At 47.6% G+C, this 17,165-nt stretch overlaps 1 protein-coding gene across 4 annotated transcripts in view; it reads left to right on the top strand.

Annotated features, from left to right (window-relative positions):
* Positions 1 to 2,709: 2,709 nt before the first annotated feature.
* PDE10A (phosphodiesterase 10A) overlaps positions 2,710 to 17,165 on the top strand; it is a 546,650-nt gene continuing 532,194 nt past the window's right edge. For all 4 annotated transcript variants that reach the window (XM_060242109.1, XM_060242082.1, XM_060242099.1 and 1 more), the window contains exon 1: positions 2,710 to 2,876. In XM_060242109.1, coding sequence (XP_060098092.1) covers positions 2,786 to 2,876 — 91 coding nt within the window. In that variant the 5' untranslated portion in view covers positions 2,710 to 2,785. The remainder of the gene's footprint in view (positions 2,877 to 17,165) is intronic.

Raw genomic sequence — 17,165 nt, 5'->3', positions numbered from 1 at the left:
TGTCTGCTTGCGTGTGTTTTGATTCCACCGCGAGCAATGGGAGCGCTGGGCAGTGCTGATGCGGTCAGGCTTGCTCCTATCCTGGAGCGGCGTGCTGTTGACAGGCAGTTTCTTGGGGTTCTGGAGCATCTAGAGCAGCGGCGGCGGCGGCGCCTTGTACTTTCGCTGGAGATGAGCTGGTGCGGGGGTGGGGGTTACCCGGTTACCCTCCTCGGTTCACTCTTTCTAGTTGTGGCTTCTTTAAAAATGGCAGCGAGTGTAAAAATTTGGGGTTATTCAGGCAGGGTTTTTTGTTTCTAAAGAGATCTCCCCCACTCCCCTGTATCAGTTTCTGACACGGTAACAAGAATGTGTTCCCACCCGAACTTGCGCAACAGCCGTGTGGGCAGTTCTGGACTGCCGCTTGTGAGAAGATGCGGGCCCCCAGTTTGTGATTTGGCTAGCAGATCCTGCAACTGCACATCGGGACACCCCCCCACACACATACTTTATCCGAGTAAGCGCTTTGGGGTCTCACTGCTGCCTGCCCCGGTGCTCTTGGCCCTGTCTCAGCTGCCCGAGTCGCACGACAGGCACAAATTCAGTAGGAGCAGCGGCTGCCCCTAATAGGGGGAGAAGCTTCAGCGGTTGGATTGTTTTGCCTCTGGAGGAGCCGATAACCCGAGATACCACCAAGAGGGGGAAGGACAGTCCTAAAGCCGGGGTTACGTCCCCTTCTTTTGGGAGTCTGGTCAATTTCGGTCTCTCCCAGCAAGTCAGCCAGCAGCTGCTGTTTTGGTTGGAAGCAGGGAAGATCGCCTTGCCCAGCTGAAGCTCTTCTGGCTTCCTTCTGCCAGCTCCGGCTCTCTTTCTCCTTTCCTTCCCTCTCCTCCCCTTTCATTGCCCTGCATTCGTTTTGGGCGGCGAGTTGCGAATCATCTCGGCTTCCAAAGTCTCTTGCTGAAAGGTCCAAGCTGCTTACGTCTGAGCCCCCCTTATCATTTCAATGAATGCCAATTGCAGCCTTGGCGCTGTTATAGCAATGAAGCTACAGACGTCATTGCCTCCTGTTGGACGTGAGAGGCGGCCAACCCCTCTCAGCCCCCTTTTGCTTAAGAAAACTCTTTAACTTCCAGGCAGCCTGACAGTCTTTCCTTGAGATCCTATGCGCCACCAGCCCGTTGCTATACCGATCTTCTTGGGCGCCCCCCACCCTCGCAAAACAAGATCTACAACCCAATAGCTTCTTAGGGGAGGAAAAACAAAAACTAAAAAAGGAAACAAATTAGGAAAGCGGCTAACTGCGTGATCGACAGGATCTCTCGCTTTGCATAGGCTCAAGTGCAACCAGGCGGGCGAAGGATGCAGCCAGCATGTGGCTTTTTGACGCGCGCATCAAGGACTACTGGTCAGGCTGTGGGAGGCTCTCCTAAGCCCCGGAAGATCAGAAGACGTCGTTCTCTTCTGGCTGGTGCTGTTGGAGCCCGGAAGCCCCGGGATGGGGTCCCAAGACAGCCTGCCGCTCCAGCCCTTGACTTTGCCGCCTCTGGCTGATTCCCTGCTGCGCGTGTTCCGCCTGGCCTTCGGGACCGCCTCAGCCCAGGACCCCCCCGGCTCCCAAAGTTGCCGCCGAGGGCGAAACAGCTGAGACCCAACTCGCTGCGTAGTGCGGGGGGTAAGTTGCCCAGAACAACAGCCCATCCCACTAGCCCGGCCGGACGGCGAGCTCGGCACCAGCGCCAGGCCAGCAGGCAGGCAGGACGAGAAGGCAAAGCCCCGCGAGCCTCTCTCTGGCTCTTCCGCAAACAAAGCAGGCGGGCAGGGAAAGGGTTAACTAGTGTGGGGCGGGAGAAGGGCGGCCGGGGGCTGCACGGACTTGACTGCCCAGCGGGGCTTGCTGGGACCTTGCCGGGACTTGCGAGCCTCCCCGGCCAGCTGCCAAGCATCAGCTGCCGCTGCTGGGACACTCGCCGCCCAACACCTGCTGCTGCTACTGCAGCCAGAGCTCAGCTCCCAATCGGCGTCCAGGAGCTCCGGCCGGTTACCTGAGCCGGGCTGGGAGGAGGAGGCGGGGGCGGCCTGGGCTGCTGACCACTCCCCCGCCGTCTGCCCAGGGCCGCCTCCCTCTCCCGCCAGCCGATCCGGGAGGACAGCTGAGCTCGTTCCTCCTCCCCCGAACTTCAGCCGCCCGCCCCCCTGTTGGCTTCACAACCCCCCTGCAGGCTGCTCGGAGCACTGACGGCTTCTGCAGGGTCGGGTGACGCCGCCTGGCTTCTCTCTCCCCAGCCCCGCCGGCCTTCCTGGCTTCAGGCTCATTAGGAACCTTTTCCTCCCCGCCCCCTTGGAATCAGCAAGAATCTGGGGGGGGGGGGAGTTTTTTGTATATATATATATATTTGAACACCCTCCCACCACCGGCGTAGTACTGCTTTTCTGCAAAGGAGCGGAGAGGTTCCCTCCATCTGACACCTCCCCCCGGCCCCATTAATTGTCCCCTTTCTTCATTTTGCACCTCCACCTACCAGTTGAATGAGGCGAGGAGGTAGGGGCAGCGCCTCTAAAGTGGCAACCCTCTTTAGACGTGGGGCTACACGGATAGGGTTGTGATTTGTAGGATCTCTCCACTTAGTCCCTGCCTCCTACTTGCTCTCCAGCCACTCCAAAGTCTCTTCCCCTCTTTTAAAGCAGTGATTCCTTTCAATCCGCGGCGGCGGTGTGTGTGTGCTCTCTTTCTCCCTCTCTCCCTCGACACACACTCATCTCCCTGGAGAAAGAGGAGAAAACTCAACTCTCAAATACCGTCCAGATGTCGAAGAAACGCAAAACCCCCGAGGGTGGAGGATCCGGCCTCCCAGTGGAAGAACCTAAAACCCGGTTGGGGGACAGCGATGTGCAAGGTAGGGTGAGGGGGGGGGGGGTGAGTCGGTAAACCAGCGATCGCCCCAGGTGAGGTAGCTCTGGAAGGGGATCCCAGCACTGGAATGCAGGTTGGGATCGGTTTGATCACCCGGAGTAGCAAAATCTGTGGAGGAGACTGTCAAATTTAGGCCGGGTTAAATCTAGCCAGGTTGTTCTTATGTATTTTGAGCCACTGTTGAACTTTTGGGAGTGTAAGGGTTAAAAGGCAGGCCGGGCAGGAAAAGGGGGATTGATTAATTGGCGGGAGGAGGACATGTAGGCTGGCTGATCAATCGTTCACCATTCTTCAGCCACCCCCCCCCCCCCCGCCACGAATGTGTCCTCATTCCCTGCTGTCTGGGTCAGATTGTGTAGCGGAGATCGATGTGTTTGGTGGTGTCCCGAGGGAAGGGACTGTGAGTGGGCCTCTGAGGACCATATGCAAATAGGTTTATCCCCTTCCCTATCCTTTGGTAAGACCCCCATCTCTTCTAGGATGTGAACTGCTGTTTGCCCAGGCTTCAAACGTTGTCATTACCTCCCTCTTAAGGAAAGTTGAATTCTTCCTCTGCTGCAGTCTTTTGCTTCCCTGTACCTTGGTGGAAAAGCTGGTGTGTACTGTCCAAGTCAACGCTGGGTTGACCTGGGGAAAATATCTGCACTCAACCACCTCAGGGCATTACAGTTCTATAGGTGGGATTTATTCTTTCAGTTCAGCTGCTACTTTATTTGCTTATTCTGTTAACTGGGCCTAGAATTAACTCACAACCAGGCTACAGTATTGTAGGGTTTATGATTATGATGCAGAGAAGAGGAGGGAAAATAATAGTCCAAGTTGCTTGATGACAGCTGCAATGACCAAATTCGGGATCCTGGGCTCTCTGGTGAAGTCTGATCCAGCTGGGCATGTATTTCTTTATGTGGCAGAACAAAGAATGCGCTGTTGTGCTTTTCAGAAGATGCAAAATCTGAATTTAGAACAGGTAGAGAGGGAATACATGTCATCCAATATGGAGTCGATTGTCCTCCAAGATGTTGAGGAGCAAGAGGTTGAAAAAATCACTTGGGCTCATGAAGTTCATCGCAAACCATAAATGTGCTTGAGAGGGATGGTACAATGGTGGTTTTTCTGTCTAAAATACATCTTGTCCAGTTCCTGCTATGCTCTTCTACCATTTTCATCGTGACGCAGTCATGGCGTTGCACCATTTGTTTAGAAAGGACTTGTTCAATTGTTCAGCTTTCTTAAAATGTTGGTCTTTACATTCCTTGCACTTTAGTATTAAAATGATCAAATCAATCCTCAAAGCATTTGTTCGTGACAAATCCACTCTCTTATAGGCAAATTCAGACTTTATAGGCATAATTCCAGGTATTGTTCTTTCCCTTGTACAGTTGGTTAGAAATAGTGACTTCATTATTGCTTGACCCTACCCTTGAAATTCTTACTTGTTTCAATGGTACTCATGAAAGACAGGCATAGACCTGAAAACTGAACTGCGTAATGTGCCATTTTCATTGGGTTACTAGTGGTGTACTTGGAAGCGTATTGAGTATGGGGTTGCAGTGTAGTACAGTGTATGAGTGTGGGGTCTTTAAAAAAATAGTATTTCTCCTTAGACCTTTGGTTATGTAATGGTGAACACAACTACAGTTCTTTAATAACTTTCTCTATTTTAAAAACACATCAAACTCACAGTACAGCACAAATTAAAACATTCAGGAATGATCTGCACATGCCGAGCTTGCAAATAATTAAGGGGTGGTCGCCTACCTCTTGGCTCTGCTTGCCTCATTCCCCCCTCCCTTCTGCTGCTGCCAAGGTTTTGTGTGCAGTTCAGCTTCTCCCCTTCCAAGCCTCAAAAGATTGCTGGCCCTGAGCAGCCTTGAGAGGACAGGAAGATCCAAGCACAGAATGCACCGGACTCAGCACTGCCTTCCTCTGGGCAGTGCTGAAATGAGTGCATGCCTGGCATTTGCTGGAGGTGAGTGGTGTCTTACAAGCCTGCCGTACCCATTTCAGGGAGCAGATCAAGTGTTGTTTCCATTTTAGCATGTGTAGCCAAATCAAACTGGCCGTACTTGTGTACCTGCATGAAGTCCAGATTCGTGTATACTCTTTGAAACTGTAAAATTACAGAACTGAATGTAGAATGCTCTTCTTTGCTATTTGTCATGCTTTTTTTTTAATCCCCTGCTCTATCTTTCCAAATGAGAGCAAAGGGAATTCTGCTTGCTAATTGTATGAAAATATACCTGTGAATACCATTTGGATCATGCAGTGTATCAGAGACGATACTTTCTGCGCCATTAACATTGGTTGTAATCCTCCCCCCCCCCCCAAGATCTTTGCTTTGCAATACTGTACTGTTATGGATTATTCTGAAATGATTTTGGTGTATATATAGAACATTTTTAAAAACTTATATAGACAGAATATTTCATGGATTTCAATGTCTATTGGACTGGGTTTTAACTTAGTGAAAAGTTACATTGCATAAATCTGAATCAATGTAGGGCACTTTTACCAGTGACTTTGTTTCTTTTGGAATGATTGCTCTTATTTATTAATGGATGTAAACCTACTAGGATTTTCAGAGGCTGCAAAAATCCAGCGCAGTTGTAGAAGCCTTCCGGTTTTCAGTTAATGAGAGCAGAAGAAGAGGTGATGACAGAAGGTTGGAGGGACTGATCTAAGCCTTGCCACTTTAATTCTGTGCAGTATGTGGTAAATCAGAGTGTATTCTGCTAGTAAGCAAGGAGGCTCCCTTTAAGAACTGATGGGTGGTCCTCATTCTCCAAACAACAAGGTTTAATTGCTGCCTGACCTCACAATCAGCTTTCATCTCTTTGCTTTGTATGATATATACAAGCCTATGGTACAGAATTTTGATACCCTTAAGACTGCTCATGTCTCTCAAGAAATCTTTCAAGAATGTTTTTACTATATTTCTCATCCACTAGGTTCTGTCATATAAAAATGCCCAGAAATCTTCAATCTTGATTTCAGTTTGGAAGTTCTTTAGTGTATAGTAGGGTTATGGCTTTTGCAATGATGTAGCTATGTAATTCATAGCTTCTTAATCACCCAGCTTCTTAAACTTATCAGGAAAAAAAAAATATCCTGGATTGTAAATTGTGGTTTAATATTTTTAAGTGGGATGGATACATTAAATATGCTGTTGTGCTTTTCACCCAATATTTGGTGTAAATAAAACTATGTACCATACAATGCAGCCTTGATGTTTTCATAAGAATTGACTTGTTGGATCACAATGAAGGTCTAGTCCTGCAGTTTACTTCTAATGCTAGCTAGCCTAATGCGTTTAAGAAACTCAAAAGACGAACATAAAGGCGATAGCCATTCATTGTTTGCCTGTGGCTTTTTGCTGCATAAACTAAAAAATGAATGGATGGAATAATTTTCAATGAATCAATTTAAGTGTGTGGATGTGTGTAAATTAATGATATGTCAGTTCCCCTATACTTAGTTTTGAATTGGCTCTGTATTTATGAGCTGTCTTGATTATAATTTGGTACTCTGCTAGATAAGATGTTGCAGGTTTGTTATTGGGTCTCCAGACTTCTTTTAGGGATGTTGTAAACTTCATGGTAAACAGATTTAGGAGGTAAATATACCATGTCATGATAGTTTGTGAACCAATCCTTGGATCTCTTTCAACTCGTCAGTGTCTTCCTTGAGTAGCTGCCAAATGGCTTTGTAGCTGTGCAGTAACGATGGTGGTTCATTTCATTCTGCTTTGCAAGTCACTCTTGCACCCATGAAAATGGTTCTCCTCCAGGGTCATGAACGGCTGCGGTGGGATACTACAACTTTCATAAAGTTGGATTAAAGCACTCACGTGAAGTGAACTTCTATGATGACATGGACCTTGTTATAATTTTTTAAAATGTAGTATCCATTTATTTATAACCACTGGCTAATTGATTAGTTTTCTTGCTGTTTAAATATTGCACTTATAACTGCTCTTTGGTGTGTGTTCTATCATGCATGAATGAAACACAGTGATTGTACAGGCTGAATATGCAAAAATAACCCAACAAACAGGCTTGATTCATTCATGAATGGCTAAGCTAGTTGTTGAAAAACACTTGACCAGTAGAACTGGCCTGTGTTTTTAATTTTCGTTAAGAAGTAGCTTGGTAGGCATTAGAGACAATACTTTGGACTGAAGTATGTGTAATGGTAAATCCCCTCCCCCGTGCTGTTTCCTGTCTTTTTCATTACTGAGGCAAATAATAGTCAATGTAGGGAGTGGGGCTGATCTTGTGTCTGGGAAGTGGGAAGGAAGAGTGTATTCCCCCTGAACCAGTGTATTGGTTCCAGTACAAAGCCAATGCTCTGCCCCTGCTTTTAAAGAAAATGTGTCTTCTGGAACTGTAGTTATGGATCGCCAACATCTCCTTTATTCAAGTCTAAACTTTTCTTCCCATCTTGCACAACTTTGTTCATGGTGCATCAAGCATGCATATTGGTTCCTGAGAATTATAGTTTGGTTTCATCTTCTTGGCATGTATCCCATAATAAGAGCCTGATGGACATGCATGTAAAAATCCATCTCCCTCCTTCTCTAAGAGCAAGAGAAGGTCCCGAATATAGAGAAACTATGTACATTTTTACAAGAGGCATTTTTTTTTTTGCCAAAACAGATCCCCCCCCTCTGTTTAATCATGTGCTTTAGTCACATAGTTCATAGCAATCGACAGGAGTTCCATTGAGAATAATGAATTAATGCTAAAGAACTTCTGTATATGCTCTCACAAAAATTATGCTTGTGGTACTTACTGAATGTTGGTCTACTAAAATTTAACTACAGAAGTGCTGAATTTTGTTTAATGTTCTGAACTAATGAACTGAGGAAAAGGTGCTTGATAAATAATATGACTGAACATTATAAGCTGGACAAATCTGTATACTGAACCAGGTAATTATGAACTTTGTTTAAATTCATAAATCTTGCCTCTAGTTATGTGATGTGTATTCCAAACATAATCCCAGAAAATTAATTTTACTATAGTTGAGATCTTTATATTACATTTTTTTCATTGAACATTCAGAGGTACAGGTGATATTTTCATCTGCAATACTGGATCTGAGTCAGCCATTTGCAAAAATAGGATGGTGGAATGTATCCAACCATTTATGGGTCTTGTAAAAAAGGTAAAGGTAGTCCCCTGTGCAAACACAGTCATTTTTTACTCTGGGGTGATGTCACATCATGACATTTTCATGGCAGACTTTTTACAGGGTGGTTTGCCATTGCCTTCCCCAGTCATCTACACTTTCCCCCCAGCAAGCTGGGTACTCATTTTACTGACCTCAGAAGGATGGAAGGCTGAGTCAACTTTGAGCCGGCTACCTAAACCCAGTTTCCTGTGGGATCGAATTCAGGTCATGAGTAGAGCTTGGACTGCAGTACTGCAGCTTACCACTCTGCACCACGGGTCTTGTAGGTACGGCCGGCCCGCCCACTAGGCAAACTAGGCATTCACCTAGGGCACCGGCAGGGTAGGGGTGCTGAATTCTGCCACCACCCTGCCACCTAGGCAAGTCCCTGTTTGCCTCCCCAGCCTCTTCCTCCCTCCCTTCTTCACAATTTTAATGCTCGGGAACGGGCAGTAAAGTGCCATACTCCCGGGCTCTTTAAAGGCCGACTCCCCCCCCCCCCCCCCGATTAGCAGGAAAAACTGTTCGGAGGCTGGTGGCTCCTATGCCCCTTCGGTGCATTCATGATCAGTGCTGGGGGCAGCAGTGGTGAGTGAGCCGCTAAAAAAGCGCCGCTGCTGTTGCCTCCTTCCCACAATACATATTTGATTTGTTTTGTTTGTTCTTTAAACAGGCCATGATAAAATCGTTGTGTAGATAAATCTTGTATCTAGCAATGTTCTAGCCCTGGATGCACTTAACATGTATGTCTAGGAATGTCCAGAGTCTCATTCCTGGGTAGGGATGGGGAAGAACTGGCTCACAGACTGAAATTTTTCAAAAATTTTGGCTGGTTTGCATTTTGTAAAGCATTGCTCTTGAAAGGGCAATTGGCACAAACATTCTGCAAACTTTTATGGTGTTTGTGGCAGTTCGTGGTGGTTTGTTTATGTATACAATTCCAAAGAGACTGTCTCTGCTCAATTAAACTGCTTACAGAATTTCAAAGTAAGGGAGGTTGGATTTCTCCAGACTTAGAAGCACCAATAAGGGCCCTCCCAACCTTAACAGGCACTGCTGGCTGCCAGTAACAGAGTTTCCACTCTGTGTGATGGGATCAGAATGCTATATATACCCTCAGTTAACCCTACACCCTCTCCTGTGTTGGCTGTTGGCAGTTAGAGAGGCAGAGAACATTTTGAAAGCAGAATACATTATTTCTGATTGTGCTGGTATTTGGGTGTTAGGTGGACTCAGGGCTCTGAGCCACCCCATCTCTCTGCTCATGCTGACTGGAGGGACTTAGCTACTGGGTGCCTTGGCTGAGGATCCATATCCTCCTCATTGTCAGTGCACTCTGAGGCATGAAGGTGAAAGTGGGTGCAAAGGGTGCTCATTGTGGGCGAGCACTCTTTGGAGAGGAGAACTTTGACAGAGGTGATTCCAAAGGGGAGGCATCCTCCCCTTCCATACGACAAATTCTTGTTGCTCCTTCCACCTCAAGTACACCTCTCTGTGACCCCTCCCAGCCCAGCACCAGAAAGCACATAGCCCTTCCAACCTCTCCAACCCTGGGCCAGTTTCCAGCCCACACTTTGGAAACGTTTTCACACCCTCCCCAGTGACCTACATGTGGCAGAGTATCAGTTGTAACATGCCAATGTCCAGAGGGGTACAAACCCCCAACACTTGTCCTCTTCCATCTTCTGCAGGCACCGGTAAAGGGTGTACCCCAGTATGTTGCCGCAGGAGGAAAGAATGGTGGCCAGCAGGAGAAAGAGGTCCACTCCCTCTCAGCAGGGAGAAGCAGAGGAGGAGCAGGAGATCCCTCCAAGAAAGGCTCCCTGCACTCAGGGCACCGTTGGTGGGACATCAAGGCAGGCCACCTTTCAAGAGGTCATTCCCGCAGAGTCACCAACAGTGCCACCCAGAAGGGCTAGGTGGAGGGCCCATGAAGCAGTCACTCACTTTGTTGGCATGATTATTATTGTGGATGACCAATTCTTCTCCCTTGTGGAGTATGTAGCCTCTAGCTGGCTGCTGCAACACCTGGCTCTCTGGTCCTCCATCCTCTCACAGAGGACCATGAGCCAGTGAGTCTTGCCCATCATGCAATGCTACACAATCAAGACCCCGTTTGACTACCCCTTTCCATTGTGTTTGTACAATTCACAACAGGTGATCTCTTACCTTTACAATGTGTTCTGCTAATGGTGAATAACTAGAAATTTCTCCTAGGGGTGGGCTGTGAACTGAAGATCTATGTGATTGGGCCTGAGAGAGTTAGGAGCACTGTGAACATGACTTGCTGGGTTCCAAGCTGTCATGGAGTTCCTTTGGAAGCCACAGTTGAAACTCTGGGGATGTCTGTCTTTCTGTCATTTAGAACCTGCCTTTGAGGACTTGGGGGTGGTCTGGCTGGCTCAACCTATGTTTCCATTTTTCTGCATAGTAGAAGAGTACACCATGGTTGCTGGGTGTGCTCTCAACCTGTGTATTTCAGCCTTGGGTGGGGCATAAAAGTTGTGAACATTCTTCCTTTGCTTGTTTTCTGTGGCTGGAGTGCCTGTCAATCTGTTGTGGGGTTACCAATGAAGTTTTATTCACATTATAAGCTTTCATGTGCATGTACACTTCATCAGATAGTTGAAGTATGCTTGCACACAAAAGCTTATAAAGGTTCCATTGGACTCAAATTTTGTTCCATAGACTCTTTTGTTCCATTACTGCAGTTACAGTAATGTGAATAAAACTTCATTGGTCATAAATGTGCCACTGGACTCAAACTTTGTTCTGCTGCTTCAGACCAATACCGCTACCCCACCTGATGGAGTCTATGGAACGGTTCAGGAACATGCCAGTGACACCAAACTCATAGGAAAACTACACCTGGGTAAATTCTCCCCCAACCAGACACTGGAAGCAAGGAAATCATCCCCCCTACACTCACAGACACTCCCCCAGTCTCCAAAGGCAGGTTCTAAAGGACAGAAGGGCAGACATGACAAGAGTTCCAACAAGGCTCCCCAAAGTAACCCCACAACAGATTGACAGGCACTCCAGCCTCCCTCCCTCCTTTCTTCCTCCCTCCCTCCCTCCTTCCTTCCTTCCTTCCTTCACTCCCTTCCCTTCCTTCCTTCCCTCCCTTCCTTCCCTCACTCTCTTCCCTTCCTTCCTTCCCTCCCTCCTCCCTTCCTTCCTTCCCTCCCTCCTCCCTTCCTTCCTTCCCTCCCTCCCCCCTTCCTTCCCTCCCTCCCCCCTTCCTTCCCTCCCTCCCCCCTTCCTTCCCTCCCTCCCCCTTCCTTCCCTCCCTCCCCCCTTCCTTCCCTCCCTCCCCCCTTCCTTCCCTCCCTCCTCCCTTCCTTCCTTCCCTCCCTCCCCCCTTCCTTCCCTCCCTCCCCCCTTCCTTCCCTCCCTCCCCCTTCCTTCCCTCCCTCCCCCTTCCTTCCCTCCCTCCCCCCTTCCTTCCCTCCCTCCCCCCTTCCTTCCCTCCCTCCCCCCTTCCTTCCCTCCCTCCCCCCTTCCTTCCCTCCCTCCCCCCTTCCTTCCCTCCCTCCTCCCTTCCTTCCTTCCCTCCCTCCCCCCTTCCTTCCCTCCCTCCCCCCTTCCTTCCCTCCCTCCCCCCTTCCTTCCCTCCCTCCCCCTTCCTTCCTTCCTTCCTTCCTTCCTTCCTTCCTTCCTTCCTTCCTTCCTTCCTTCCTTCCTTCCTTCCTTCCTTCCTTCCTTCCTTCCCTCCCTCCTCCCTTCCTTCCCTCCTTATGTTCTTATGTAACACAGAGTGTTGGACTGGAGGGGCCACTGGCCTGATGCAACAGGGCTTCTCTTATGTTCTTATGTGACCAGAGTGGTGGGCTGGATGAGCCATTGGTCTGATGCAACAGGGCTTCTCTTATATTTTTATGTGGCACAGAGTGTTGGACTGGAGGGGCCACTGGCCTGATGCAACAGGGCTTCTCTTATATTTTTATGTGGCACAGAGTGTTGGACTGGAGGGGCCACTGGCCTGATGCAACAGGGCTTCTTTTATGTTCTTATGTGACACAGAGTGTTGGACTGGAGGGGCCACTGGCCTGATCCAACAGGGCTTCTGTTATGTTCTTATGTGACGCAGAGTGTTGGACTGGAGGGGCCACTGGCCTGATCCAACAGGGCTTCTGTTATGTTCTTATGTGACGCAGAGTGTTGGACTGGATGGGCCATTGGCCTGATCCAACATGGCTTCTCTTATGTTCTTATGTGACAATACTGACTTTGGTGGACCCAAGCACTGATTCAGTGTAAGGGAGCTTTGTGTTTGTGTCTTCTGGTGCAATTTTGTTCTCAGATCCTGTATTTACTTCATCAGTATATGGGATAAGGCACTTTCTCAACTGTGCTGCATAATGCAGCCTATTTATTTTGTCCTGTTTGCTCTGTTGGCTCTATCTGCGCCACCTTCATCACTTTCGGGGTGTGGATCCCCCAGTGGGGTGGTCTCCCGACTCCCTCCGCCGGCTGTCTCTTATAGCCCTGCGCCCCCTCTTTCATTTGATATGTGTCCCGTGCGGGTGCCACCCTCCCGCCGGGAGATGCCGCAAAATGAGCCCCCTTGAGGCTTATGGCGGCAGGGCTCGGGGGAAGCGAGCTAGACTGCTGTTCTTTTGAGGGGTTATAGAGTGTTTCGAGCCCCTCCCTGTGGCATCCGTCCCATCGTTGTGGGACCCAGGGGGCCGGCGCAGCGGCCTGCCGAAGCAGCCTGTCACTAATAACACAGCTCGAGATGCGGAAGTGACTGACAGGCTGCTTCAGCGGGCCGCTGCGCCGGCCCCCTGGGTCCCACAATGATGGGACCGATGCCACAGGGAGGGGCTCGAAACACTCTATAACCCCTCAAAAGAACAGCAGTCTAGCTTGCTTCCCCCGAGCCCTGCCGCCATAAGCCTCAAGGGGGCTCATTTTGCGGCATCTCCCGGCAGGAGGGTGGCACCCGCACGGGACACATATCAAATGAAAGAGGGGGCGCAGGGCTATCAGAAACAGCCGGCGGAGGGAGTCGGGAGCCCACCCCACTGGGGGATCCACACCCCGAAAGTGATGAAGGTGGCGCAGATAGAGCCAACAGAGCCAACAGGACAAAATAAATAGGCTGCATTATGCAGCACAGTTGAGAAAGTGCCTTATCCCATATACTGATGAAGTATATACAGGATTTGAGAACAAAATTGTTTCCGGCGGTGATATTTGGGGGATTTTTGGGGACGTCACAGGAAGTGCTGTGAAGTCACTTCCTGTTTCCGGCAGTGGCATTTGGGGGAAATGATGTCATTTGGGGGAAATGATGTCACAGGAAGTGATGTCACTTCCTGCTTCCGGCAGGTGGCGCGGGGGAAATGATGTCACAGGAAGTGATGTCACTTCCCGTTTCCGGCAGGTGGTGCGGGGGAAATGATGTCACAGGAAGTGCTGTCACTTCCTGTTTTCGGTGGTGGCATGACATCACCGGAAGTGACGTCACCGGAAGTGACGTCACTTCCTGTTTCCGGCGGAGCGCGCGCGCACCCCTACCTTCCCCCCCCCCAAGGTGTCCCTGGCTGGCCTTCAGACATTATGGCCACCCTACTTGGGACATTGAAACCATATTAGCTTAGTTGTCTCATATTGGACTTTGATTCCAGTACTTTATAGACAGCAGTGATGCTTGGACAGAATTGGGAAGGAAGAGAAGAGATGGGCATCTACTGTAGCTGAATTGTGACATAGTGGCTCAATATAATCAAAAAAACTATGCAAGCTAATTTCGCAGATTTCTTTGCTTTTCAGCAATAGCTCTGTCTGTATATTACAGTTTTGATGCAAATGCTGTACAGGGATAGAGTTTGTGGCAAAATAGGTCAAAGAACACCAATATGCCCATTTTTGCATGCAAGGCCTGCAGAGTCTTCTGGGCACAACTGACGCATTGCATTGTGGGCAGGATAACAGCATAATTGCAGATTGACCTAGCTTGTGTGGCGAGGTTTGCGTATTTGTGCTATATTCTAAAATAATGTATTGACAAAGGATAAAACTACACATTTTATGGGATGCTAGCATAACTATCCATTTCTAGCTTGTTTATTTTGAAAAAAATAAATCATTGCTAAATTAGTAAGACATGACATACTTTGACACTGCTTACTACCACTGTATATTTCAGTTGTTTGCCCTCCATTTCGAACTGGTGAGTTTCTGAAGATGCTGGGGCTGGAATGTTAATAAGATATCCACAATAAATATACGGAATATAAGTATAGACTTTAAATACCTAATACTAAGTAGTGTGGGTAGTACAAATTTCTGATTCAGTGTGGAAAATTAGTTACATACAGTGTGGCATAGCCAACCAATAACCCCTTATTTTTCACTATTGGTATGATTAATAGTTTCTTTATAACAAGTTTCTTTATAACAAATCCTTGAAATAAGAATTAATATATCTAATTCTTAATGTGGCTCCATCTGTGGATACTTACATTTGGAGATTGGGGCCATTGATAGACTTATTTTTCTACAAATAGACTTGTTTTTCTACATTGATAGACTTATTTTTCTACAAATCTGACAAACACCCCAATGGAGGATAAAAATACCTTGTAGCTTTAAGGAATGAATGGCCTCAGTAGCTGTTGTTAGGCAACTACAACAGTGCTGCCAGCCTTCAAGCCTTGGTGACTGTCAGTAAAGGGCATGGGGAAGGGCCAGGGCCCTTTCCGGGACTGCTTTGCCCTCTGAGGGAGGACTCATTAGAGGCAGTCCTGGCAGTGATTTGCTAATTTGAAAATTTGCTAACTTATCTTGGGCCCATCACACACTCTCAGCCTAACCTACCTCACAGGGTTGTTCTGAGGATTAAATAGAGGAGAGGAAAATAATGTACAGTACTTTCAGTCCCCAGTGGGGAGAAAGGAGGGGTATAGATGATGATGAAGAGGAGGAGGAGTCTTAGAGTAGCTTACAATCTCCTTCCCTTCCTCTCCCTACAACAGACACGTTGTGAGATAGGTGGAGGTAGGTGGAGCCGAGAAAGCTCTTGAGAGAACAGCTCTGACTCAAGGTCACCGAGCAGCTGCATGTGAAGAAGTGGGGAATCAAACAAGGTTCTGCAGATTAGAGTCCACCGCTCTTAAATTTAACCACTCCACCAAACTGGCTCTTGAAAATGAAGGAAATATAGCTGAAGATGGGGTGGCAGATAGTGTAGGCTAGTGGGTGGGTGAGAAGGAAAGAAGCAGGGCTTTTTTTGTAGAAAAACCTCAGCAGAAACTCATTTGCATATTAGGCCACACCCCTGACATCACCATGGTTCCACACAGGGCTTTGTTTGTGGAAAAATCCCAGCAGGAACTTATTTGCAAATTAAGCAATACCCCTGACATCAAGTCAGCCAGAACTGTGTTCCTGTGAAAGAAGCCCTGGAAAGAAGGAAGTAGTGAAAGGTGAGAATATGTTGCCAGGAGGAGGGAAAGAGGAAATGTGTGGGGCAGAGGATACAGGTAAAAGTGAAGTTCTTGCAGGTTCCCCACCATGCAATTGGGGCTGGTGGCCAGTGCTGTGCACCTGAGACTAGCCTGGCAGCTGGAACTACATAACAGAGACATAATTTTCTTGTAACATGTAACTTCTGTTTCTCAAGTTGGGATATAGTTTGGGATATGCTTATAGATGCCTGAGGGTTTTTTTAAAAATGGGATCTGTTGTTAGAAAGCAATTTGTAATAGTAGAAATCTGGAATAACATATCAGAAATTTCTGTGGTCAGACTTGTAAATCTGCCTTGGAATTGGATAAGATTCTCTGCAGCAAATGTTCAAAGAAGTACTATAGTCAGGTGCCTAGAAATATTTTTATTGATCAGTCCTGTGAGTTAAATATCTATGTTCTGTGATTTTAATAAATCTTGCATAATTAATATGTCTGAATAATAGTCTGGAGGTGGCTATTTGGTGCATACAAACTGGGAGAACTTATGATGGTGTAGTAAATAAAGTGTTGGATTTGAAAGGTCTCTGCTCATCCATCAATCCAGAGTTGCTGAGAACCACCATGGACCCCCAGACAAAGATTCCATTTGGGTTCCTCAATATAACTAGTGCTTTTTTTTGTAGAAAAAGCCCAGCAGGATCTCATTTGCATATTAACCACACCCCCTGACATCACCAATGTTTTGCACAGGGCTTTTTTTTGTAGAAAAAAGGAGGAATTCATTCACATATTAGGCCACACCCCTGATACCAAGCCAGTCAAAACTGTGTTCCTGTGCATTTCTGCTAAAAAAAAAGCCACGCATATAACCCTGATTCAAAACAAATATTAAAACAAAACAAATCACTTGGCTTGCAGTTACCATTAGAGATGTGCAAGAAAAAAATTCTGTATTATTTGGATTCAGAAATATTCTGGACCAAAAAATTCAGCATCCCAAATACTTCTGAATACCTGTATTTGGAAATAGCCGTATATATGGGAGACATTTGGCTATTCCCAAATATATGGCACCATTATACCCTATGGGCCATTGAAGTCAATGGCAACATAGGGTATATTGGAAGCCACTTGGAGGAAAGCGAGTTTGAGAGAGAGCCCCCAAATTTGCAGGGAAGCTGCAGGGGACTCTCCCCCCAGAATCCCTAAGACCCAAAAAGATTGGACCTGGAGGTCCTATTCCAGGGGAACCCAAAGAGGGTGCCCCCTTCCCACCATTATACCCTATGGGCCATTGATCTCAATAGCAATATAGGGTATAATTAAAGGCAGCTGTGGGACAGGGAGGGTTGAGGGAGAACCCCCAAAACTGCAGGCAGCTTCAGGGAACTCTCCCCCAAGGAACCTCCAAGACCCAAAAAGACTGGACCAGGGAGTCCCATTCCAGGGGCACCCAAAGCCAAACCTAACTTCACATCAGAGAATCTTTATAGGACAAATGCACTATATCCACATCTACTCCATGGGCCCTGCTGGCCTGGCACCAATAAACCAAATTACCAATCTGATCAAGGTCTGCAGACCTAGCTGCAGCAAACTCAGATGCCAACTCTCCAGCCCTGCTCCAAACAGCCTACTACATCGACCATGTAAATTCTGGTTTCCTCATCCGGATACCATCT

The sequence above is a fragment of the Heteronotia binoei genome, chromosome 1 (assembly GCF_032191835.1).
Source record: "Heteronotia binoei isolate CCM8104 ecotype False Entrance Well chromosome 1, APGP_CSIRO_Hbin_v1, whole genome shotgun sequence".
Classification (NCBI taxonomy): Eukaryota; Metazoa; Chordata; class Lepidosauria; order Squamata; family Gekkonidae; genus Heteronotia; species Heteronotia binoei.
Note: the sequence above shows the minus strand (reverse complement) of the source record. Positions and strands in the feature narration are given on the sequence as shown.